This window comes from Delphinapterus leucas, chromosome 4 (assembly GCF_059928025.1).
Source record: "Delphinapterus leucas isolate spDelLeu-1000000601 "Yukka" chromosome 4, BTC_Dleu_Yukka2, whole genome shotgun sequence".
Lineage (NCBI taxonomy): Eukaryota > Metazoa > Chordata > Mammalia > Artiodactyla > Monodontidae > Delphinapterus > Delphinapterus leucas.
The window spans coordinates 2401009-2426994 of NC_143132.1; the positions used below are offsets into that span (position 1 = coordinate 2401009).

Consider the following 25986-nt stretch of genomic DNA (forward strand, 5'->3'; position numbering starts at 1 on the left):
GAAGGATCCTGAAGACACGGGAGATGTTCATACAACGTGGCCTGAGAACAGTGACAGGAGAATGGCACTGCTTTAAGAACTGCAATCAGGAATGACTGCTGCTTCTTTCCCCCCAGAAACTTCTACAGTATGGCTGCTTCCATACTTTTTGATCAAAGGAATTCCAATAAAAAACAAAAAAAACACCTGCCCGCACCCACAAAACAGTGCTAATAGCAGCAGCGCCCTCCCTCCCAGGGTCCCAGCTGGGGAGGAAGTGACAGCTCGAGGGTTATCAGCCAGGTCACCTTGCCCGTTAGCCAGCCCTGCCCGCCGGCAGTCTGTGGTGGGCGCCTCCTGAAGCCGCTCTGGGGTGGTGAAAGGAATGTTCGCGTACTGAGGCCTGGGGACGTCGTTCCGGCTTATGCGTGAGCTAACTTGCACCTGACGCTGACGAGAACAGCCTGTTTGTGGCCTTTCAAACATACACTGTCCATCCGCTGTAATTATTAAAGAAGAGGGCGCACTGACCAGAAGAATGTCCATGTTAAACATAAAGTGAAATGCCTCCCTTCCTGGGAGGCCAACGCTGGTCCTCCTTTGACGATAAGCCTCCCTCCCAGGTGCCAAGGCCACACTGACTCGCTGTGTACCTGCTGGTCTGGTTTTTGAAACCTTGAGGGAATGTACCCCTGACCTAACATTCTTTGTTCTGACAGGACAGAAAACTGTGCTGCAAACCCTGCCTCTCTGGAGCAGTTCTCAGAGTTATGACAGGCTGTCTTCTGGGCTATGGTCCTCAGTGTGGCTCAAATAAAACTCTTTTCTATGCGTATCGTAGATTGTTTACTGATTATTTTCGGCAACGGGGAAAGGCACTTAAACTTTAAGGGACGTAGACTCTGGGACTTGTCACTACCCTCCCTACTCCTGCACCCCACCAGCCCCACCCACCTCACAGCTGGACCAAAACGGGGTCCCCGGGCGTCTACTCCAGGGGGGCCGTGCTCACACACGGCTGGGCTTTGGAAACTGAGGTTCGGCTCCGGTCTCTACGGGTCCCCCCCAGGCTGGGCCTGTCGCCGGGCTGCACACACCTCGGCCCAGCAGAGGCCGGCCTGGCTGACTGAGGCGGCACGCACCTGTCACCCGGGCAGCCCTCGCCATGGCCACGGCCACAGCCCTGCCTGGGAGCCACTGGAGCCCACACGGCACTACGGCCCGTTTCTATTTTCCATCTAACTGGGACTCGGGCCAAGGGCTGAAACGGAATCCAAAGGAGGCGAGGGGAGGCATGCAGGCGCCCACAGGGACCTCAGATCCAGCTCTGCCTCAGTCAGGGACAAGGGGCGGGCAGGGAACCGACCCTCCTGCCCAAAGCACAGGTTCACTGTCAGCTCCCAGCCCGAGCTGATCAAGTGCACGTCCACACGACGCTGGTAACCCTCGGCCTCATCTTGCCGAGCATGTCTGAGGACCGCGTCAACAGACTTCGGGTGCAAAACACAAACGCCCCCAGAGAACCCGCATAAACGCACCAGGGCAGGACTGGTTTGTAGGCGCCGCGTGGCACTTTATTTACAGATGCCCGGCGGGCAGCCGGTCCCCTGCCTGGGGAGGGTGCCTCCAGGGAGGCTCCAGTCCCGGGGGTCCGCCGGCCTGACCAAGGTCAGCACAGCCGCAGCACATTCTGGGACGCAGGCGCTAAGTGAGGGTCCAACCCCCTTGAGTCCTGACCTCTGCCACTTCCCGACACAGTAAGTCGGGGAGCGGTCGGTGTCCAGAGTCTCGGGAACCCAGCCTGACTGTCCCGTCCCCTCATCCTCCCCGGAGTGCCTGGCGGACATCACTTCTGGCCCTCCAGGGCCCGCTTCCTTTTCGCCTTTGGCGCCTGGCCATCGGCCGCCTTCGCTCTGGCGCCCGCCCAAGGCCGCCGCCGCCTCCTGGGGGCCCCTCTCCTGCCACGGCCCCCGGGCTGCTCCCGGGGCATGGCGGGGTCAGCCCCTGCGCTCCGGCGCCGCCTCACGGATGCCGGGCTCGGGTCTGGACACGAGGCCTCCTCTGCAGCTCTCCCTGAAATGGCAAGGCCTAGTAAACGAGGCGTCGAGGAGACCAGCTCCAACTGCTGTGATGCTGACTGAGGTGCCAGCCCCAGGGTGGCAGAGGACACACAGTGCTCGGCAGAGGCACCGACGGCCTCGGGAGTGGACCCGCGTCGACCCCACAGAGGCCTGTGCCAGCAGTGCTGTGAGTTCCACGGCCGTCAGGCAGGGAAACCTACTCGGGCTCCTGACGCCAGGGAGGCTGACCGGGAGGTGGGCCTTTAGGACGACCGGCACGAGGACAGAACAAGAAGAAAGGGAACTGGGCAAAGGCAGGACATCTGGGGCGGGCGGGCCCAGGCTCAGTGCACGTGGGGCCAGAGGGTACGCTGGTCGGAAGGGGCAGCTGGGAAAGCAGGGGCAGGCCTCTCAGTCAACGTGACAGCCGACAGTCAGCGTCCAGGGCCCAGCCTGGCACGAGTATGTGAGCCAGTCCACGCCTGCTAAGCGGCCCTGGTGTGAAACGAGCTGGACAGGGTTGGCCCAGGCCGGAGCAGGGGTGAACGGAGAGACCCTTCAAAGGGCACTTGGGGCCCAGGACTTGGGGCCAGTTGACCACACACGGATGACACAGGAGGGATCTCGGTGTGGGGTGGAGCCACCGCCTCTCCCTCTTCTGTGTCCCCTTCCAGCCAGGAGTGCCTCTGGCTCCTGCCCCGCTCGGTGCTGTGGGCACAGACCATCCCACTGCAGGGGGCAGCCCCAGTGGTCTACAGTGGGTACAGGGCTTGGGGTGTGCCAGGAGCGCACGACAGCCCTTAGCAAGGTCAGTCACGTTCTAACCACAGGCCTGTGGACAAGCTGGGGGAGGGAGGGGAGAGAAGGGGGAGAGGCAGGAAGGGGGGAGGGGGAGGAAGGGGGAGGGGAGGGAAGACGGGAGAGGGGGAAGCCTCTAAAATCAAGGAGGAGAGCGCAGCGAGGTTAGGGGCTCCCTGGAGGACGCCACGGGAGACGCAAGAGGAGGCACGGACCAGGTCAGATCAAAGATGGAAAAGGGTCAGGAAGAGGCACCAGACCGGAGCCACAGGGAAGCAGAGCGGGGAACGCAGGGAGTGGCCCACGGGCCAGACAGCAGAAACAGCCCCTGAGCAGCGGGGCATCGGGGCCAGGGCGCCACATCTCCAGGACACAGGGGCAGTGGGCGCTGGGGGCAGCAGGCTGGGAGGGGGAATCATGCCTGGAAACAGGCCTCAGTCACAGGTGACATGAGCGGGCAGCACAGCACGCAGGTAACGAAGCCCCAGGCCAGCAGCCCACCCACCAGGCCTACCTGTCTTGTTCTGCAGCTGGGATTCGGACAAGCGCTTCTTCATCCTCACCCGTCTTCCACCCCGCGGATTCCTGTAGGCTTTTTCTGGGATGTCGTCCTCGGGGAAGAGGCCTAAAGATCAAGGCGGGCCATCAGGAGGCTGTGGGCTGGGAGGCTACGGTCTATGTGTCCACTGCCACCAGCACCACGGCCACGAGCTCCGGGCAAGGAGGCCCCAGCCGGACTCCACCGCAGCTGCGGGCAGCTCACCGGGCACCAACAGACGGCACCCGGAAGAGCCGGTTCCTGGAGCGCTGGGACACGTCTTGCTCCATCCTACAGACGCTTATGTTGGGAAGGGGCAAGTGACCTTTCTGGGTCCCGGTGGGTTTGAGTCACACAGGTGTGTGCTTCAGTCTAAGCCCACCAGATGCACCCAGTATTCATGCATTCCACTGAATGTAAATTTCATCTAAAAAACACAACCCCAGCGTGAAGTATTTGGGAGTACAACCTGACTGAGGGGTGGGTGGGGGGAGGAAGAAACACGGTAAAACAAGGACACTAAATTGATGGCAGAACCGAGGTGGCGGACATGCAGGTATGCACTGTAAAATCCTTTTTGACTTCACCACGTGTCTAAAATTTTTCATAATGAAATGTTGGGGGAAAAACGCTTACATCTTCTATCTTAAACCTTCTAGGAAACTGTCTTTCAGAACAAGCCACGCCGGCTCCGCCAGCCACACACCGAGAAGTGGAGTCGGGCGCTGCAGCGCCGAGCAGCAGGGCGGCAGGCCTGGGCACTTACTGGAAATGCAGGTTCTCGGGCGCCAGGTCAGCCCCTCCCGCACACTCAGCCCTGAGATCCCCCGCACTTCACTAGGACAAGGGCCGCAGACGCCCGCAGCCTGCCTCCCCCGGAGAAACACCACCTCCGGCCTCTCTGCACCCATCCATGCTGTGGGAGAACACGCCACCCGATCCACTCCCAAGAGGACGAGATGCCGTCTAGGCCTGGCGGCCCGATGCTCACCTTCCGAGAGGGCCTGCAACCTGAAAGAACGAGAGACGGTCACCCGCCACGGCCTCTGGAGAGGGGGGAGCCGCCCCCGGGAAGCCCCTTCATGCCCGAGCTCTGAAGACGGCTGCCCTCCCACCTGGGTGAGGCCACCAGAGAGCGGAGGGCCCGGGGCTACTCACTTCCGGATGACTTTGTAGAGGCGCTTCCGGTTCTGCGGAGGGGTGTCCCGGCGACTGGCCATCTCGAACAGTCTGTTGGCAACGGCCTCGTAGTCGAACTGTTTCACGGACAGACACCGTGGAGGCCAAAGTCAGCCCCCACAGGTGCTCCCAGGACGGGAACCAACAGAGAGAAAGAGCACGAGGACCACACGCCAAGGCTGTGCCCCAAGGTCCCCCGCTGCTCCGCCCCTCCCCCTGCAAACGCTGTCCCCACCCCAGCACACGCGGCAGCAGACGCTCCAGGGCAGCGCCGCCCAGTGGATCACGAGGGGCCGCGAGGTGAGCCTCTGCACAGCTGTCAACCCTCCAGGAGAAACAAGTAAAACTAACCTGATAAATTTAACCCAGGCTACCCAAAATGCTACTAATTCATCAAGTCACAGATCCTGTCCGCTGAGCTCTGACTCCGAGTGGGGACCCAAAAACCCCCCACTCAGCACGCGTCACCCTGGCGGCCCCAGCGCCCTCGCCCTCGAGGGGAGCCGCAGGCAGACCTGGGGCAGCTGTCGGGCGGTGAAGCCGGAGCCCAGCCTCCCGGCGCCCAGCCCCCAACTCCACTTTCAACAAATCTGCGCTTCTTTCTGCAGACGAGGCTCCAGGGCACCTGTGTTCCTCCAAGCCCCGGCTGGACAGATGCCACCCCGCTCTGCCTTCCAGAGGCCGGGAGCTCAGCCCACGCGGGGCCCGGCCACCCACCTGCAGGACGGGGCCGGCGCTGTCCTCCTCGTCGTCGTCGCCCCCCTGCTCCTTGCCCGGGTCAGGCTCAGCCCCACTGACGGAGCCTAGAACGAAAGGGTCCCAGGGACTCAAGACACGCCTGGTGCCACAGGTGTCACGGGGCCCCAGCACCTGGGAACCAGAAGCCCTGCCTGCCAGGGCCCACACCTGGGCACAGGAGCCCACAGCACAGGATAGCAGGGGCACTGACGGCCTCCCCCCGAGGGCGGCAGTGCCCACACTGGCCTAAAAACGAGGGAGCCGTCCCAGAGAAGGTGGGGCCCGACCAGTCCAAAAAGTGAAACCAGGAGGGGATCATGAATGGGCATCTTAGGCAGCAGTCGCGGGACGTCCCAGGATGGGCAAGAAGGGCGGCTGGTCCAGCCACGGGGCAGCCTGGATGGAGGGGCGACGCGAGATGAGGCTTCGGGTGAGGAAGCTTGCGCTGGCCAGACACCTGGGGCCCTGACGTCACTACCTACAGAAGACAGGTTCGGTCAACAGGTGACCGAGAGGGACAGGCATGTGTGGTACAGAATGACAACAGCAGGGCTGCAGGCAGGCCCTAGGCCGCCATGGGCCCCTGGGTCAGCCTGTGCCGGCGACTCGGGCTACTGAGGAAGAGGAGGAGGGGAAGGGGGAGCCAGGAAGGACGTCCAAGAGAGCCGGACAGTGTGGCCGGGGTGCTGACCGACGAGAAAGCCCAGGGGTGCGCCAGCAAGGGCACGGGAGTCAGAGGCCACAGAAGTCAGCCCTCGCTTCTACCATCAAACTACCTTCCACGAGGGCACAGGACCGGCCAGTGGGGAAAGGACTGTCCCTTCAACAAATGGTGGGGGGGACACTGGACATCCCCGTGCAGAGGAATGAAGGTGGACCCTTACCTACCATCATATACTAAAATTAACTCAAAATGGATCAAAGACCTAAAGAAACAATAAAACTCAGAGGAAAACGTAGGGCAAAAACTTCAGGAGATTGGATTTGGCCACGATGTCTTGGATATGACGGTGAAGGCACAGGTAACAAGAAAAATTAGACAAACCAGACTTGATACGAACTTTAAATTTTGTGCATCAAAAGGGACTAGCAACAGAGTAAAAAGGCCACCCACAGAGCGGGAGAAGATACCGGAAAATCAGGTATCTGGGGAGGGGTTATTATCCAGAATACAGAAAGAACTCCTGAAGCTCAACAACAAAAAAATCTGACTCAAAAATGGGCAAAGGACTCGAACAGACATTTCTCCAAAGATATATGGACGGCCAATAAACACATGAAAAGGTGTTCCCAATAATCATTAGGGAAATGCAAATCAAAACCACAATGATATTACTTAGCACCCATGAGGATGGCCACTACCAAAACAAGACAACAACAAACACTGGCGAGGGTGTGGAGAAGCTGGAACCCCTGTGCACTGTTGGGGGGCATGTAAAACAATGCAGCCGCTGTGGATAACAGCATGGCAGCTCCTAAAAAGTTAAACACAGAAGTACCATACGATCCAGCAATTCCACCTCTGGGTACAGACCAAAAAGAACGGAAAGCAGGGTCTCAAAACAGATATCTGTACACCCATGTTCACAGCGGCGTTACCCATAACAGCTGAAACATGGAAGCAACCCAAGACTCCATCTACCAATGAATGGGGAACAAAACGTGAAATACATACAATGGAATATTATTAGGCCTCAAAAAGGAGGAACGTTCTGACACGTGATACGGCATGGATGAACCCTGAAGATGTTATGCTGAGTGAAATGAGACAGACACAAACACAAATACTGTCTGATCCTACTGACAGGAACCACAGAGTCATCAACGGTCAGATTCACAGAGACAGGAGGCAGAACGGTGGGTGCCAGGAGCTGAGCTGGGCAGAGGGAGGAACGGGGAGTGTTCAACGGGGACAGATTCACTTTGGGAAGATGAAAAGTTCTGTGGATGGACAGCGGTGATGGCTGCACAACAAGTGCACTTACGCACGGTCAAGGTGGTAAACCTTACATTACGTGTATTTTACCACAACAAAAGGCAAGAGCAGAAAAGTCCTGAAGCTGGTGGACAACACACACCCCTAAAGCCACAGGATACAGTGCACAGGTCACCCAGAGGACAGTCACGAGACCAGATGGCGAACCACGAAGACCCACTTTAGCATCAAGGTGGACAGGCCAGCCTGGACACCACTGATGCGGAGCCCACAGGCCCTGCCCCCAGAGGGACGTTCACAAGTGCTACCTTCTACTCGTTCATTCATCCACTCACTCACTCACTCATCCATCGCGATCTAGCGGCACCCCCTCCGTGCCAGGCGCTGCTCCGAACACCAGGTACACAGCATGGCCAAGAGTCCCTGTCCTGGCAGAGTTGACATCCGGTGGCGGAAGCCAGGCCAGAAAGATGAACAAGTGATTTAGGTAACTTCAAGTGACTTATGCCAGAAAGTGAGAATCAACATGGAAACGCCCAGTGAGCGAGGCAGGGTAGGCACTGGGAGGCTGCACTTTAAACAGGGTAGGGCCTGGAGGGACGGAGGGCAGAGACCCTGCCAGGGACGGGAGAGCAGGGCAGACGCCCCGGGGCAGGAGCAGAGCCCAGGAAGCCATGAGGATGCGGACGGCCACGGGGCAAGGGTTAGGAGAGTGAACAACGTGTGTACTTGTTCCCAAGGTCACCCTGGCTGCAGAGCTGAGCACGGACTTCGGTGGGGTGGGCAGAATCGAGGGGACGGGGCAAGAGGTGAAGGCAGGGCTCCCGCAGAGCCACCGCGGGCTCAGAGCAGGGCAGGCCCGTCGTCCCGATGAGATGAGCGCGGTCCTCACCTTCAGGGGGCTCCCTGGACGGCGTGTCTCCATCCCGCTCCTCCACCAGTTCCTTCATGAGATCCTCGATGGCCAGCGGGGCCTGTTCCACAATCGCCTCAAAGATGCCTCGAGTGATGTTGTGCAAAACCAGGGAGCTAAGGGGCAGCCGCACCGCAGCCACCCGTCAGGCTGGACCCTCCAGGGAAGAAACACCGCCTCCCTGTGCCCGTCTCTCCTGACCCCAGCCCCTCAGCCCCGCTGGCCCCCCTGCTGGCCCGTCGTGAGCACACAGCATTTCCTAAGGGCAGCCCCCTTGGGGACTCAGCAGAACAGAAGAGGTGGGCAGGAGGGAACCGCACTCACTCCTGAGTCCTGGCGGCGACCGTGCAGAAGGGCCCAATGAGCCTGAGGTTCTGGTCCGCCGTCAGCTGCGGGGACAGAGCGGGGGCTCAGTTCCTGGGCCTCAGGCACCCAAGCAGCCTGGCCGCTGCCCTCACCCTGCCGCCTACCACCTACCTCGTGGGCGCCCACTTTGGTCAGCTCCTCCAGGAAGATCTCGATGAAGTGGCTCTTCACTCCGTTGGGGGCCTGGCTGTCGGGGTGCAGGATCTCTGTCATCAGCAGCTCCAGCAGCTGCTCGGTCTGTCTGGGGCAAGAAAAGGCAAGTCCAGCAGCAGCACGAGGGGCAGCAAGGCGATGGGTTCACTCTGCCTGAGCAGGGGGCTCTGACGGGACACAGTCACAGGCAGACGCCCCGTCCACCAACACAGGAAGACCCGATGACCTGGGTCTGTGCCGGCACAGAGGACTCCTGCGAGTATGGATCCACGGGCAATGGCCAGGACCACGACACACGGCAGGACTGAACCTCGGCTATAAAGCAAGAGCCCACCGTGTCTGGTGTGCCTACTGTCCCCGCTGGGAACTGCGCGGGAAGGCTCACCAGGACAGAGCAAACGCAAAGGGAGACGGAGGCCAGAGAAGGGGACGAGTTTGCCTCCCGGGTCCTGCTGGACCGGACCCGTGGATGGTCACACGTCACGTCAGACCTCACCCAGGCACGTGGGTCTCAACGGTCTCAGAGGCCTGGGGAATCCCAGATCAGAGAGTTCCAGAGACCGGTCTTTAGTGGCCCAGATGCACCTGAAGCTCCTGGGTGCTTGTTAATATACAGGTCCCTGCACCTGAACCGTAGAGCACGTATCCTTCAAGAAGCTCCCCGGACAATGCTGACAATACCGGGGCGCCTCCCGTGGCTCAGCGGAAGGGAGGCAGGCCGGGGGCCAGAGACCGCCTCTGCCAGGCTGCGGACAACAGTCACCTTCACGCAGACAGGAATGTCACACTTACAGCCCGCTACTCTTAAGGACGGAGAAGGCCCAAAGAGCAGATACAGCAAGCAGGACTGGTTATCCCAGGGCAATGGGAGGTTACCAGTTTCTGCAAAAGGATCTCTGCGCTGAATTACCAGTGACAATGAGGATGGAGCTACTTTCATGGTAACAACCACACCCCCAAGCCCAAGATTAACATAAATAAAATCGTCCCTTTAACACTGAACCCTGCTTCAGTCACTAGCCACCCCCCGGATAACACAATCCTAAATCCAGAAATGAGTGAGACTCCCAGGTCTTCATAGAACTTTAAGGAAGAAAATCACTAAAAGAGGCACCCTTGCCCAAAATGTAGTCACCCACAGTCGTTCTCAACCTATAACAGTAATTCCAGTAACTGCAGGCCAAATCCTGCTGACCTTTTATGGGGGCAGGGGGGCTGCCAGGCCAGGGACAGTTTAACTCTGCTATTCAGAAAATGAGACAGCCTTAGAATAACACGGCCGTAAGCTGCATTCTCTAGTCTGGCAGGTATTTTGACATCTGGGTCCTAGATTTATTATCCTTGGGCTTAAAAATAAACTCCTTTACCATCACTTTTTAATCACAAACAAATTCAAAATACACTGTTTCCAAGCCCTCTCCCCCAGTGCCCGCCCCCCAACCATGCAGCACCAGGACACTGACATGAGACGTTTTTGACACATTCTCAGTAAAATAAATAAGCAGCCTGCTACAGCTCTTTTGGACCATGCAATTAGGCAACACTTTAAAAGCATCAATAATCGTCGGAGAGTCCCCTGGTAGCCTAGTGGTTAGGATTCCGCGCTTTCACTGCCGTGGCCCGGGTTCAATCACTGGTCGAGGAACTGAGATCCCACAAGCCGCACAGCGCAGCCATAAAAAAATATGTATATATTTTTTAAAAAAGTAATTGTCTGCTGGAGTTAAAATTGCTTTTCAGTGTTTATAAAAAGTTTCCTGAGTTCTTTACAATGAACATCCATCACACTTATAAGTAGAAAAAAGGGTTTTTTTACATTTTAATTAATTCCAAAAACTTTAAAATGTAAATGCTCAGAAACCCACTTTCTGTTGTGATCTCAGACTGCCCCCGGGAGGTTTGGAAACCTGCTGCTGTAACCTGGATGCAGAGCCTCAGGCGAAGGGGCAGGTCCAGGCTGTAGGAGCCCCGCCCCTGCTTGGTCTCCAGGAGGGGTTGTGGGAGGAGCTAAGACACAGCAGAGCCTAGCCCAGCCCAACCTGAGGATCCCACCCAGCTGCCAGGTGCCAGGGGAGGCCTGAGGTGAGCCAGAAAACGCAGGCCCTTACAGTTTGGAGGGACACACACAAGTGAAGTCTGGACGGCTCAAGTATTTGTAGAGCTGAGAGCAATGACTGCCGATGACAGAGCTGAAGGTGCCAGGTTTTACAAGAACAGCTGCTCAGCCGCGCCTCCTTTGGTGAGGACTTAGTTCTGATCCAGTAAGAACTCACCGTCAAGGCTGAAACAAACATTCCCACGAACACGTGCACAAACTTAATTTTAAAAATGCCTTTGTTTCCAGCACTAAGTCACCCTTCAACATAAAGCTGACAAATGAGTAGAGGAGAGACCCAGACCAGCCCGAGTGGCACAGGCTGCCGCAGGCCGCTCTGGGACACTGACCTCTCGTCCCATCCGCGCGTCTTCAGGGCCTTCAGTGACTCGTGCAGGACCATCCGCATGAGCTGTGGCACAGGAGGAGACCCCGTTAGTGGCACCACCCAGACCTCCCCTCTGCCCCAGGTCGTCTGGGCACCCCACTGCACATGGCAGGCCCTGGAGAGCTGCTAGGGACCTGGACCTGCGGGAGGCGCCCAGCCTCCCAAGAGTAGCAGGACGTTGGGCTCACAGCAGGGACACGGGGAGTGACCACACACCACAATCGGTGGCTGCGAGGGACGGGCTTGTTTCCAGGGTGAAAACGGGACGACGTGGAGCTCCCCCAGGAGAGCGGAGCCTCGGAACCACCAGGTCTGCGCCAGAGACTGTTTCCTCTGAGCCCCCCCGAGCTTCTCCCCACCCGAGGGAGAAACCAGTTTCCTTCTCTGCCCACAATCCCCGGCACAGTGGCTGACTGCCCGGTTTCCCTACCTGCCGGCATGAACCCAACAAGCCTGCAGGGGGGACCCGTAGTGGTGAAAGGCGACAGAGGACACCTGTGGTGCCGCCAGGAAGACCAGCCTCTAGAGCAGGGCTGCGCGGCCACAGGGGGGCGCGGGAAACAGGCCACGGACAGCAGCAGAACCCCCGACCTAAGGCCCAGCACTGCATCCTGGGACACAGCCCCTCTGAATTACGAGCGGGCGTTCTATAACCGTGCAAAGGCCAGCGCCCGGCCCCCCGCCTGCCCACACGCATCAGCGCCGTCCTCCTTCTCTCCTGAGCCCCACGCTCGCCCACCAGCTGTCCTCACTTTAACGCCTGACATCACACACATGGTGACCGTGTAACCCTGGACTGAGATGGGGCGGGTGGCTGGCCTGAGGGGCAGATCACAGGGACCTGTGCTCAGCGAGGCCTGGCTGCTGCCCCATCCATTGTCCGCATCGGGCCACCTGCTCTCGGACAGCAGCACTCATCTGGGGACTGTCCCCAGTCCCAGGGGATAGCAGCACAGTAACAAAGGTGCAGCTCAACAGGGGCGGCAGCAAGACACAGTCCAGTTTTCCCTGCGCTTCTGAGCGCAGATCAATAACCTAAATTCACCAGAATGCAGCGCAGGAAAGGAGAAAGACAAGGAAGATTCTGCACGCTATTGCATAAACTGTCCCTGCCCAGAGAAAAACACCTTCCAAAGCCGGCCCCCCTCGAGCAGACCCAGGGGTCTCTGTCCAGGGCCCGAGCTCTAAGCTCTGCTTTCACGGCAGCAAAGCAGCAAGGGCTTCGCCACCGAGTCTCCCCCAGGGGCAACTGTGACCCTCCTCCCCTGAACCGACAATCTGTGCAGAACCCCGGCATGCGCACCCCACGTGAGGCCGAGGCTCCCCTCACGGCCCAACTAGGCTCACAGGGAACAGACCGCAGGGCGCTCGCCACCCAGCAGCCTTGGTCCTTGGCACTGCTGGGGCAGTGGGGGGCTCAGGGGCTGTGATGCTGGACGCCGTGCCCCAGCACCGCAGGGACCCTGGCGGGGGGCAGGCAGCTTCCTCACCATGTAGAACTTGTCCAGGCGCAGCCTATCGATGCCCATCCACTCGCGGTTCATGGTTTGCCAGAATGTCTGAAGGAACAGGTGCTCTGGTGGAAAGAAAAGGCCAGAAGAGAGTCGGGGTGGGGGCAGAGGAAAGCGGCAGCTGCCTGGGGAGGGGAGGGGAGGGGAGGGGAGGGGAGGGGCCGTGAAGAAGCCCTGTCAGGACGTCGCATGGCACCGGCCTCGGGGGTGCTGAGCCCCTGAGTGTGCTGAGCTGACAGCAGTGCTACGGATTTGGCTTAAAAACGGGGCTTTTAAGAACCTTGGAAAGAAAAGCAAATCCCAGCTACAACCGCAAACTGAAGCCACAGCCTCTGAAGATCAGGCAGAGAGCACTGGAAGCCCCCACAGCACGAGAAGCAGCGCTCGGACCGCCTCTCCCCACGCAACCACTGCCGCTGCCCCACCTCGGCTGGGGCTAAGGACCCTGCCCGGCACCCACGCCCTGCCCCAGCACTCGCCCCACTGAATCCACTCATCTGATCAAACACAAAACCCTGCCAATAACAGTATGTCAGAACCGGAGTGCTACGGGCTCAACCAGGTCCCCAGCCCATGCCTTGAATCCCTAACCCCCAATCCCTCGGAATATGACTTTATTCGGAGACAAGTCTTTACAGAGGTGGTTAAGGTAGAAGGTCACTGGGGTGGTCCTAATCCCATCTGACTGGTGTCGTTCAGAGGAGATGAGGACACAGACACACACAGAGGGACGACCACGTGAAGACACAGGAGGAGACGGCCGTCTGCACGCCCAGGAGAGAGCCCTCGGGAGGGACACAAAGGGCCCCCCACCTTTTCTTTTCATATTTATTTATTTATTATTTGGCTTGCACCGGCTCTTAGTTGCAGCGCTCGGGTTGTTCACTGTGGCATGCGAACTTCTTATTGCAGCACATGGGATCTGACCAGGGATGGAACCCGAGCCCCCTGCCTTGGGAGCACGGAGTCTTACCTGCTGGACCACCAGGGAAGTCCCCAAAGGGCACCTCTTATCTCCCACAGGACAGGCCTGCGTTCACTACCTCATTCAAGTGTCACCAAGTGAACGCTCTGTACCTGGCCCTCTACTGAGCACAGAAACGCTTCTGGAGGTTCTTAGAAGGTAAAAGTTATAGAGAACGGATCTCCTCCAGTGATTACTCAAACGCAGTTACTGTAACTGCACACTCCCTATTTCTGACTACTTTGCCAGCTTAAGCATAACTGAACTAAACCCACCCACACGGCCGGGGTCCATGCCAGTGACGCTGCCCAGCCCTAGCTGCCCTCGGAGCAGGGCAGGGGGTGTCGCAGGTGCTGGCGCCCAGGCCCCACCCCCAGAGCTTGACCTAATGGGACCAGGGTCTAGACATCAGGATTTCTAAAGACACAACGGGCAGGCCGCAGGGTTGAGAACGGCTGAAGTTGGTCGGAACAAGAACGCAAGAGTTAGAAAGATGCTCTGCAGGAACCTCACCACCATCAGGTGAGATTCAGTCAGACAGCCACGGACACTACACCGCTTTCCTCTGTAATTCTGAAATATAAGGGTTAGCCCTCTAGACTCCTGAACTGAGTCTACTCTGGGCAAGTGAGCGAACACGTGCAGGACAAACAGAACAGCATCTCCCACGTCAGCACCAGCAGACGCCAGCTGGGACGGGGCCCTCACTCCCGCTCTCAGAACACAGGCTTCGTGTCCAGGGGCTGGGCGCGACCATGGCGGGGATACTCACGTGCCTCTGGGGTCTGGAAAGCGTGGATGAGCTGGGAAATGGTCCTGCCAAGTTCCTCCTGCGCAGGAAACAGAACAAACGCCCTCAGTCCTGAACAAACGTGATCGTACAGCAACGAGCAACGGCAGTAAGACAGACATTCAACTGTCTTCACTCGTCACGGGGTCCGGCTCCACAGGGCCTCGCAGCCCAGCGAGCCGGGGGTTTGCAAGTCTCACACTGGCCGCGAGAGGCCTCCCCTGAAGGCCAGGGCCCACGGGACCTCACAACAAGCAAGGGCAGGGACTGCCCGCATGATCGATGCTGAACCCTGAGCAACGGAGGCTGACAAAGGAAGGGGCGGGAGAGCAGGAGCCCGGGAGCACACAGCCACCTGACCAGCAGAAGGGGGCTGATGAGACCCCGTAAGTTACCAGCTGCCTGCCTGTGTCACTGTGCCAGGTATCACCTAGTGCACTGGCTAAACAGACGATTCCAGAGCCTCCCCCGAGAGCTTCTAGTTTATCAGGCGTGGAACACAGCGCAGGAATCTGCATTTTAAATAAGTACCGTCACCACCCAGGTGATTCTGAACAGTAAACAATTCCCGCTGGGAAACACTTCTAAAAAGACTAGCATCTTAAGGCAGTGAAACTACTCCGTAAAATACCATAATGACGATGCACGTCATTGTACATTTATCCAAACCCACGGACTGTACGTCACCAAGAGTGAACCTTAAGGTAAGCTATGGACTCTGGGTGATGATCACGTGCCATGTAGGTCCACGGACGGTGACAAAGGTCCCACTCTGGTACGGGTGATAACGGGGGAGGCTGTGCTTGTGGTGGGGGAAACCTCAGTAGCTCCTCCTCTCATTTGGGAACCCAAAACTGCTCTAAAGTCTGTTTTTCTAAAAAAGGCTAGCAGAAAAAATACTCGTCTCAGAAGACGTGAATTCCGTCCCCTGGTTTCCAGCATTTCGGCACTTCATTGCCATCTCTGACAAACACAGAACAGACAACCCGGTTTTCAGCCATGACGCACACTGGCATTCAACAGTGTTGCTGCAATGCTCAACTCAGCAAGCGGAAGACTCACTGTAACCCAAGGCCCCGGCCCCTCCGGCCATTGAAAGCACAAAAAGGATGGGAGCTGTAAAACTCTGCCCAGCGTGTCTGCAGTAGTAAAATGAGGGTCGACAGCGTGCTCGCCTGTCCTCCCACTGTTCCTGCTGCCCCAGCTCCTTCTGTACCCTCCCAGGCACTCACCTGGAGCAGTGGCTTGTCCTGCATCCACATACAATAGAATAGTCCTTTCCACACCTTCAGCAGCTCGTCATGAGAGAAACCACCTGCACCAAAAACAGCAACGCTCAGAACAGATGAACCCAGCTTTTTAGTGCCAGAACACAGCCAGAGAAATGTGAACGCCTGAACTAGACCGCAGTCATCTTACTGTAAAGGTACCCGGCCCTCCCTCTCAAGCCATCCTCCCAACTCAGAACCTGCTGGGCCTGTGGCTGGAAGGACTCCCCCAGATAACTGTCATTTCATTCATTCAATAAACATTTCCCGAGAGTCTACAAGTAACAGGCGCTGTACTCCATTTCTGTCGATTCAAAATTGAGTGAATCACCATTTCCTGGTCTGGATGGTGTCTACTCAGGTGAGTGTTGGCAACAATTCACCCGGCGTTACACCTGGGCTTTGTGCACTTTTCAAATTTTAAAATTACAAGTTACCTCATTCAGGGTCGTTATGAAGGCAGATACTGAACATATAAAATCACCAACAAGTATGTACTGAGGTCCTAACTACGTGTCTGGCACCCTGTTCCAGAGCAGTGGTTCTCAGACTTAGCAACAGGATCACATCACCCAGAGGGCTTCTTAAAACGGATTTCTGGCCCACTTGTCAGAGTTTCTGATTCAGCAGTACGGGGATGGGACCCAAGAATTTGCATTTCTAACAAATGTCCAGGTGATGCCGAAGCTGCTGATGGGGCCACGTTTTGAGACCCACATTTTGAGAATCACTTAGGAAGCATGTTCTCTGAGGACTGTACACTACGTGAAACTCAGACGACAACCCAATAATTACACAAGAAAAAGACTACCAACAGTGATAAATGCCGCTCTGAGGAAAAAACACAGGGTGCCCAAACAGTGGGTAGCAGGGATAGCGGGATATATGGGCTGACGCGGGGACCGGTTCCCAGAGGAAGGCAGGTCTTAACTGTGAAGAGGAAATAAGGGGCTGGGGAGGTGGAGCCTCCGCATAGGGACACGTGCCCACCGCAGCAGGAGGTGAGCGCCGCGCACCTTCAGGGCAGCCAAGGTGGGGAAGGGGCGGAGTGCCAAGCGCTCAGGCGGGAGCACGAGCGGGAAGCGGGTGACGGGTGGAAGCATCGCCGCAGGCCCCGCCCACTCGGCCCGACCACGTGGAGACTCCACGAGGTTGGAAGGTCCCCTAGCCCGGGTGGCCGCCCCGCGACCCCCACCCGGCCCGTCCGCCGAGGCGCCCCCTCCCACATGCCGCCAACCCCGCGCCCACCTTCGGCCCGCTGAGTCCTGGCGACAATGTATTTCCGGAGTTTCCTCACCGCCCGGTCTCGGGTCACCTGCTCGTTCCCTGCCAGGCGCTGCGCCAGCTGGATTTCTGGCGGAAGCTGCACCCGCGGACCCATGGCGACCGCGCCGAGACCCCAGGGTATCAGTTACCGCACCGCTTCGCCTGGGCGCACGACGTGACGTCACATGACCGCGCCGGCTTCTGCCAGGCGCCGCGTGACATCACACGCCCGCGCCGGCCTGTCTTGGACTCAGCGTGACGTCACGCGCCCGCGCCGGCCTCGCCCGGGCCGCACGCCACCGTCCTCTAGTGGCCGGGCCCGGAATGACAAATCCATCTGGCTCTGCCTCGGCGGTTAGTCTCTCAGGACACAGGCAATTAGAAGGAGGTCATTAGTGTTTGCCAGCCTTTGGGGAATTGGGGGGTGCCGTAGTTTTCCCCCCCGGATGCTGAGGGAAGGCACTTCTTTATTAAAGAACGCCAGCGAGCACAGGCAGAGGAAAGCCCCCAGTGAATCCAGTGAATGTTGGGTCAGCCAAGGTCATCATAAAATGCCACGACGCGGGGGGAAGGTGGTCGCGGGGGGGGGGGCGCGAGTATCGCCCCAGCCCGCAGTGGCCTGACGCCGCCGGCCGGTGCCCCACCTTGCGGCAGCATCACCCATGGGGCAAGCTGCACTGGCCTCGTCCAGCCTGTAGGTCCGCGCCCGGCCTCTGGACACAGGAAGGCCGCGCACGGGGCACGAGGAGGGAATCGCGAACCCGATCTGGGACAGTCCGCAACGCTTCACAGTTAGTGTCATGAACGAAGGCATGGGTGAAGCATGTGTAAAGGAGGGGATGCAATATACAAATCTTGACTGGACTCTGATTTTTTAAAATAAGCTAAAAAATAATTTGGGGGACAACTGGAAAGCTTGCATAGAAACTAGAGGTTAGGTTATATTGCAGAATTATTGTTTGTTTTCTTAGGTATAACAATGGTGTTTATGTAGAATGGGCCTCAGCAGACTTTTTCTGTAAAGGGCCATGTGTCGGGGACCCAAGATGCTCAGATTCATTGATTCGCTAGGAAGACCCATGGCTATGATTTATTATGGCAAAAGGATTCAAGGCACAGGGAAAAGGCTTGTAGAGCGAGCTAACTTCCCAGCAAAGAGCTGTGAAAACGCATTAAATGTCAGAAGGAGCTTGTTAGAGACCAGAGCCCAGGGTTTTTTGGGACTTCCCTGGTGGTCCAGTGGTTAAGACTCTGCGATTCCACTGTAGGAGGTGGTCTAAGCTCCCAAATGCTGAGCCGCACAGCCAAAATGTTAATTTAAAAAAAAAAGCGCCCAGCTTTTATTATGAGCTAGTCACAGACACACACGGAAACTCCGGACTCCCAGAGAGAGAACAGGTGTTCAGCACACGCTGTGTTGTTTGTACAAACGGTTCAGACCCAGTGAGGCACTCTTATCACAGTTACGGTGATGGGAACCCTCCCCAAATCCACATTCCCAGGTTCCAGCTAAGAGCCAAACTCATAAGCAGGACTTTGTAAGGATAGCATGAAGGCCTTAGGTTAATGCTTTTCTGCACAGGTGAGGTAGTAAATATTTTCAGCTTTGTGAGCCAAAACAACTGCTCCTTTAGTGCAAAAGCAGCTACAGGCAACATGCAAATGAATGTGTGTGGCTGTGTTCTAATAAAACTTTATTTACAAAAACAGGTGATGGGCCAGATTAGGCCCAATGATCATAGTTTGCCAACAAGTGACGGAGAAGAATGTCTCTACTTTTAGGAAATAACTGCAAAGTGTTTGGTGGGGGTGAAGTGTCATGTCAATAGATAGAGAAACAATCACACACAGGGCACACAAGCAAATACGGCAAAATGTTAACAATGGTTGACTCCAGTGGAAGGAATACAAGCGTTCATTGCCCCATTCGTCCAACTTTTTCTGTTTGAAAAAGCTATTTAAGTTCTTTCACCAGCAGTGGCGCTGTTGAACAGGACAAGATCCCTGCCTCAAAACCACGTCTCAGCGGAGGTGCGGGGCAGTGAAATAACAAATCCACGTACTCCAGAGAGGAGGGCGCTACTTGCTTTTTCCTAAAGCAGGAAAAAGAAGACAACAAAGCCTAAAGAAAAGAGCAATGTTAATAGACATTCAGTGAATTTCTGACAGGGAATTTCACCAAAAGAATGCAATGAAATGCACCAACATATACTTTAAAAATATACCAATACTTGACAGCCTATACAGCTATTAGACACTGACAGCTCATGAAAGATTTGTTGCATATTCAGTGTAACTAAAAAATACATGCTTTTGTTCAGACGAAGTAAAATTTATATTTTAAGGCAGGATGAGGAAATGAAGCATAAAATTCTCTCTGTCCGTTAGGGCCTTCTCACTCCCCCTTTGATGGCAGTGTGCGTCCGCATTACACAATAACTGGACCTCCTCAAAGGTGGGAATGCCTGCTCCACCATAAAGATCAATTTTTTTCCTTTCTTCTGACGCTGGCAATGTAACTTCTTAGAAGAATACTGTACTTTCCCAACTTCGTAGGGGGTCACGGTGACCTGCTGCTGGCTTTATACGTGCTACCTGGACTATGTATCCTTGGTGAACTTTATTTAAAATGTCAGTACGTCAGTATATGACCACGCCTTCGACTTTTAACAGGCAGAACAGCCTTTCCTGAAAGACTTCCTCCTGGGTTATAATCCTCAATTTGGCTCAAGTAAAATTCTTTTTTCTTCTTGTCAAGTGAATTTTAATCGACAATTCTAAATGCAAAATTATCCTTCTTTAGGAGACTTTTCAAAGTCCGCTGTGCATCGCAGGCAAGAACCATCCATGGACACTAAAATTAGTGGCAAAAGGAGGATGACAGACATGCTATTTGCATAGCCTCAAAAGTACTTATTGGTTACAATGGGGAAAATAGTAACTTTACAGTGGAGAAACCTGGTAGACATGCCTTCACTCAAGATGGAGGTCTACATCACCAGTGCAAGGTGTATGGACATCACACGCCCTTGAGATGATGCACTGAAAGGACAGCATCACTTTGGTGGTGTTCCTGCCCCAAACACACGACCTCCACCTGTTCAGGAGAAACATCAGAGAAGCCCAAACTAGGATCTTCCTCAAAATAAACGATTCATACTCTTTAAGTGTGTCAAGGTCATGAGAGACAAAGACTGGGAACCTGTCCCAGGTCGAAGCTGGCTCAGGAGACGTTACCGGGAAGGACCACGTGGGAGGAGCCTGGGTCAGACAGAGGACTGTGATGGGACAGCAGTAAAACGTGTGTGGATTCCGGACACGAGCTCATCACGGTGCATCTCAAGGCTCATTTCCTGCCTTTGGTAATTATGCTCTGCTTAGGCTTGTGTGAGACGTTAACATTTAGGGAAACTGGGTGAAGGGTTTACAAAACCTTTGTAGTATTTTTGCAACCTAAAATGATTCCAATGTAAAAAGTTTTAAAAATTAGAAAAGCAAAAACAGAAAGTCTGACAGGACTTGGGGAAGAATGTATTTTCCCACTTCTACACACATTACACACCCTCCACCCCATCCCACCCTGAGGGCAGGGTTTTTCTCTGTCCTGCTCATCTACACCCAGGACGGTGCCTAGGAGGTGACGGCGTGTAGAACAGCTGTGACTAGCTCACTAGGTACCAATTAGCAATAGACGTGTGCTCATGTCTTCCACAAATAACAAGGACCAGCCTCTCTCATTTCCCGCAGCATCATGGGAATCCACTTCTCATCCTGAGGTTGTCCTGCCTGTGTTTGTTTTCTGTAGAAAAACCCCTGTTCGTGGATCCTGTGTGTTTTCCTAGGTCATGGTCTTTCAACTCCAGGCTCAACTTGGTGAAGAAGGGTGGACCCATCTTTGAAGCATAATTTTGCATCTGTGCTAGGAAGCGTGTATGTGATGTGCAAGGGAGGTGACTCAGTTTCCCGGAGCTGCTGTAACAAAGTGCCCAAAACCGGTGGCTTAGAGCAATAGAAAGTTATTGTCTCCCTGTTCTAGAGCCCAGAAGTCTGAAATGCATGTGTCCACAGGGACACGCTCCCTCCGGAGGCTCCAGGGGCGGGTCCTGCCTGCCTCTTCCTGCTTCTGGGGCTCCTGGTGATTCTGGGCCTGCGGCTGCATCACGCCATGTCTGCCTCTGTCCTCACGTGGCCTCCTCCCCTGTAGCTCTCTGTCTTTACATGCTGTTCTTCTTGTCTGTCTCTCTGTGTCCTCTTGTTTTCTCATAAGGACGCCAGTCATCGGACTTAGGGCCTGCCCTAATCCACTATTAACCTCATCTTAACTAGTTACATCTGCAAAGAACTTATTTCCAAATTAAGGTCACATTCTGAGGTTCTGGGTAGATGTGATTTTGGAGGACACTATTGAACACACTACAGGAAGTGTAAAGAAGATAAAATAAGTAACAGTCACTACCACCTAATGAGGGCTTACTATGTGCGAGGACTTTATACATCCTCAAACAATCCTGCAAGGGAGGGGTGGCTTTTGCCCTTTTGTAGGTGAGCAAAGAGGCTTACAGGCTATGCTCTCGCCCAGAGTCTGAAAAAGACAAGGCAAAGGTGACACCCAGGCCAGCCCGTCTGCCAGCACAGCCGCGAGCGCCCTACGTCCAGACCAGCACCACTTCACAGGTGGCACGTGGTCCACGTGTGCAGTGAGCAGCGCGGCCCCAAGGAGAAGGGCTGCGCCTGGTATAGCCCCGGTGCTGCTTTCTTGAAATTCTTAATACATTTTGAACAAGGGCCCAAAGATTCATTTTGCACATACATTAGGCAGCCTGTCCACTGTCGTGGCCCAGCCGCTGCCCCTCCGGGACCCCCACCACGTCCTCTGTGCACCCCGCTGCTCAGAGCTGCTCTCCAGACCCAAACCCATTCTCTCCATATTGTGTGCTTCTCCCCCAATATGTATCCCTCAACGGTTATTATAGAAAATCAGGGCAATAAAACAAGTTAGGGGAGGAAACCAATCATGGTCTCATGGCCTAAAAGAAAAATTTCTGACAGATCTGTTCTTTATTTTCTGTGCATTTTCTGTGTATTAATTATATGTTGATATATTATAGTAATCACACTATATTGACAGTTTTGAAACTGCTTTTCAATAACACATCTAGCATTTTCCCATGATATTAATTTCTCAAGAATATGCAATATTCCAAAATAAACCTTTCTTCTAAAAGCAAAAAGGCCTTTAAATAAAACTTTGGGAAAATACTGAAGATCACAGAAAGTTGTTAAATACCCATTCCCCACCCGCTAGTGACGGCTGCTGTTAACATCGGTGAACAGCCGTCAATCCCACAGGTGCCTGGACCCCACCGAACCCCAGGGACTCGGAATCTCCAGGGAAAAGGGCTGGGAACTCAGCATTTCAACAAGCACCCGGTGCTGCCAACATCAGGGCCCTGGCAGACACGCTTTTGTAAACACCTCCTCCCAAGTACACAGGGCTCCTTGCTATGGACGGAGGCTGGGCATGGAGGCGGCTTCTAAATTCTGGGATGGACATTTTTATAGATAAATCTTCTGTCCATCCATTATATTACTTTTCCTTCAAATAAATTCCTGGCATTGACTGGTTTGTTCTTTTTGGCCACACCACATGGCATGTGGGATCTTAGCTCCCCGACCAGAGATCGACCCTGCACCCCCTGCATTGGAAGTGAGGGGTCTTAACCACTGGCCACCAGGGAAGTCCCGTTTAGATTTTTTTTTGTTTGTTTTGATGTGGACCATTTTTAAAGTCTTTATTGAATTGTTACAATATTGCTTCTGTTTTATGTTTTGGTTTTTTGGCCTTGAGGCATGTGGGATCTTAGCTCCCCGACCAGGGATCGAACCCACACCCCCTGCATTGGAAGGCGAAGTCTTAACCACTGGACCGCCAGGGGAGTCCCTCAATTGCTTTAATTTGCAGTTTTGTTTTTGATTTACAGAAGTGTGTAAGTGTAACTGAGCAGGACCCTATGGGGCCTTCCCAGGACAGACTGTCCCCGCAGTGTCCTCTGCCTGCCTCTTGTCTGTAGAAAAACTTTAGCCAAAGAATAAACTTAATCAGAGAGGAGACAACATGCAGAAGCAAAGGAAAGCTGTCAAACAAGACAAAATAATATAGTTTAGGCATTAAAGACAAGGACCTGGGACTTCCCTGGTGGCACAGTGGTTAAGAATCCGCCTGCCAATGCAGGGGACACAGGTTCGATCCCTGGTCCAGGAAGATCCCACGTGCTGCGGAGCAACAAAGCCTGCGCACCACAGCTACTGAGCCTGCGCTCTAGAGCCCACGAGCCACAACTACTGAGCCCGCGCGCCTAGAGCCCATGCTCCACAACAAGAGAAGCCACCGCAATGAGAAGCCCGCGCACCGCAACGAAGAGTAGCCCCCGCTCGCCGCAACTACAGAAAGCCCGCACACAGCAACAAAGACCCAACGCAGCCAAAATTAAATAAATAAATAAGTAAAATTTTAAGTTATAGAAGTATAATTTAAAAAAAAGTACTTTAAGAAAGAAAAAGACAAGGACCTTTTGGGACTTCCCTGGCAGTCCAGTGGTTAGGACTCTGCGCTTTCACTGCCGGGGCCTGGGTGCAATCCCTGGTCAGGGAACCAAGAGCTCGTGAGCCTCGTGGTATGACAAAAACAAAAGGTCAAGGACCTTTAATTCTTCCTCAAAGTCTGTAGATAATACTCTGAGCCACGTCCTTTGAGCTATTTTGCAGAGACTGAAATCCCCACCAGATGGAAGAAGTTAATTACGTGATGACAAGACTACAGCCGTGACATGAACTGCTGGTCTGTCTTACACAATTCCAAGAACTGGCCTCAAGGGGATGGGAACAAACCACTTCTGGAACTGAAGACTAACTGCACTTAAAACAATCGAGACAGTGATCACATCACCGCATGACTAATTGCAAGTTGACTGTCAGAGCTGACTGCGCTCTTCTTCATGCAGCTCCCCCCAGCCCGGGCCTGTGCACCCCTGAAACGCCCCTTTAAAATCTCTTGTCCCCTGATCAGCAAGGGGGAGTTGATTCTTTGGGACATGAGCCCACCTTCTCCCCAGGATTGCCAGCTTCCTCAATAAAGCTGCCTCTCCTCTTACCCAACACTTGGCCCTTAGTATTGTATTCCTGAGCGATGAGCAGCCCAGCGTGAGTTCCGTAACACAAGGAGTCAAATATTCATTTAATGCCTCCTAAGTGACGGGTACGGAGGCAGGGAACAGTCCCAGTGCTGCCTGTCTGTCTGCTGGGGACCTGGACAAGGGTCCATAGGTCATTAGGAGACACAGAGAGAACAGCTGGATGGCCGAGGACAGGTCAACAGGTGCACCCAGAGAGTCACCTGCCCCCATCTGGGTCCCGGCCTTTCCCTTCTGATTCTTCCGATGCTTCTAAGCTTAGAAAATCCTTTGCCTACATTAGTTTATAGCAACGGCTCTTCAAGATGTACATCTGTTCCCTCCCTTGAGTCGTCCCAATTTCTGCACCTCCTTTCACCTTTCAGAGGGGGCTCAGGGCTGTCTCTGCTCGAGATGGCTGCTTCAAGGGTCCTGGCTCGGAGGTAAAGCCACTGTCCGCTTTGCTTCCAGCTCGGCCAGGCAGCCAGGCCTGTAATGGGTCCTGATGCAGGAGGCTGGGCAGCGATGTGCCCAGGTGGGGCACCTATGTTTAGGTTTACCTCCACTGATATTTCCTTTCTTATTGAAGATGAATAGGTAAATGTAATAAATGCTTACTTGTTTAAATGTTTCATCTTTCTCTTTTTTTCCTCCCCCACCCGAAGGGTCTCTTGGGCTAGAATTTAATTAGCAACAAATTCTGGTGATGACATTTTTGCAATATGAAACACAAGCAACTGAATAGAATGGGGCACAGGTGTATGAGTCACCTGCCTAAGCGTGCCAACAGGGAAACACACAAGCCAGGTTGTGAGGAGAACAGAATACGCCCCTTTGGCATGTAGACTATTTTGAGCTGTAGGTAATCCGGAGCCAGCAGGCTCAGGACAACCATGACCTCTTCCTTAACTATCTAAAAGAATTGAGATAGGGGGCCTGTACCAGAAGAAGAGTTATTACCAGAGATAACTTTTTTATCTGAAACACTTCCCTGCACAGCAGGGCAAACATTAATTACCAAACTCAGCTCTCTGTATCGCCCCATGAAGGGCCCTCCTCCCCTTGGGAGCCCCAGGCCCCCATCCCATTCCTTGAGGCATATAAGCCTCGATTGCCAGGCTCGCCCTTGGTCTCATATCTTTGGGGCTCCTACACGTAAGAAATTAAATTGAGAAAAAAACCCACAAAACACCTTGGTTTCTTCTGACTCTGGGAAAATCAGAGATCACAAGTGAAACTCCAAAATTGCTTGAATTTAAAAGTTTGATCCTTCTGAATAGGGATTTCAAATTGAAGTGAATGGCCTCAGGACTCTAGATGGGGAGACGGGATACTAGGTCTCTTCCCCTGGCTCTAGTAGGATAAAAAGCTGTGTCGTCAAGGAATGAGATGAATGTCAACATTTTTCAGGGCATTTGGGCAGAAAAAGTAATGCTAATTATGGGTTAGACTTACGTTAGTATAGTAATTATAGGCAATGATAGTGGTAACATCGCCACCTCACCCTGGGGCTCAGACACCGTCCCCAGCATTTTATCCTCATTAATTCACTTAGTGCTTCATTTAAGCACAGAGAGGTTCAGCAGTTACTCCTGTGCCACACAGCAGGTGCAAGGAAAGTGTGGATCAGCATTCAAGAGTTTGACCTTCAGAGCTTGCCTTCCATGGCAGCTGGAAAACATGTCTGGACCCAAACCTGCAGCAATAAAGCAACATTGACTCCATAAAGCAGCATGAGACAATGACTATACAGACAGACAATGGCCAGACCATGTCCATGTGACAAGAGACCCACCATCTGTGCAACAACCGTCCAGAAGCCAAACCACAGCCTCTGCAGCCATTGGCCCAGAATGTCAGGAGGTGGCCGTGACA

At 54.6% G+C, this 25986-nt stretch overlaps 1 protein-coding gene across 2 annotated transcripts; it reads right to left on the reverse strand.

Annotated features, from left to right (window-relative positions):
* Nucleotides 1-1528: 1528 nt before the first annotated feature.
* Nucleotides 1529-17179, reverse strand: RRP1 (ribosomal RNA processing 1). Of its 2 annotated transcripts, XM_022596937.3 has the most exons (13): nucleotides 16925-17160; nucleotides 15641-15723; nucleotides 14391-14448; nucleotides 12634-12719; nucleotides 11106-11167; nucleotides 8619-8748; nucleotides 8466-8530; nucleotides 8121-8257; nucleotides 5272-5357; nucleotides 4534-4631; nucleotides 4367-4386; nucleotides 3352-3462; nucleotides 1529-2052 (listed from the first exon to the last, which is right to left on the reverse strand). In XM_022596937.3, exons 1-13 carry the CDS (start codon nucleotides 17055-17057, stop codon nucleotides 1826-1828), a joined length of 1296 nt encoding a protein of 431 aa, XP_022452645.1. In that variant the 5' UTR covers nucleotides 17058-17160; the 3' UTR covers nucleotides 1529-1825. The 2 variants fall into 2 exon arrangements, with proteins under 2 accessions (XP_022452645.1, XP_089766258.1); XM_089910132.1 differs by lacking the exons at nucleotides 1529-2052; nucleotides 3352-3462; nucleotides 4367-4386; nucleotides 4534-4631; nucleotides 5272-5357 and adding an exon at nucleotides 5364-5770 and having other exon boundaries at nucleotides 16925-17179.
* Nucleotides 17180-25986: the final 8807 nt, after the last annotated feature.

Coding starts and splice junctions, on each gene's coding strand:
- RRP1 (XM_022596937.3), bottom strand. CDS start 17,057: ATGGGTCCGCGGGTGCAGCTTCCGCCAGAAATCCAGCTGGCGCAGCGC. Junction 14,449..15,640: donor AGGACAAGCCACTGCTCCAG/GTGAGTGCCTGG, acceptor TTTCCTGCGCAG/GAGGAACTTGGCAGGACCAT. Junction 2,053..3,351: donor CCAGCTGCAGAACAAGACAG/GTAGGCCTGGTG, acceptor TTGCCATTTCAG/GGAGAGCTGCAGAGGAGGCC.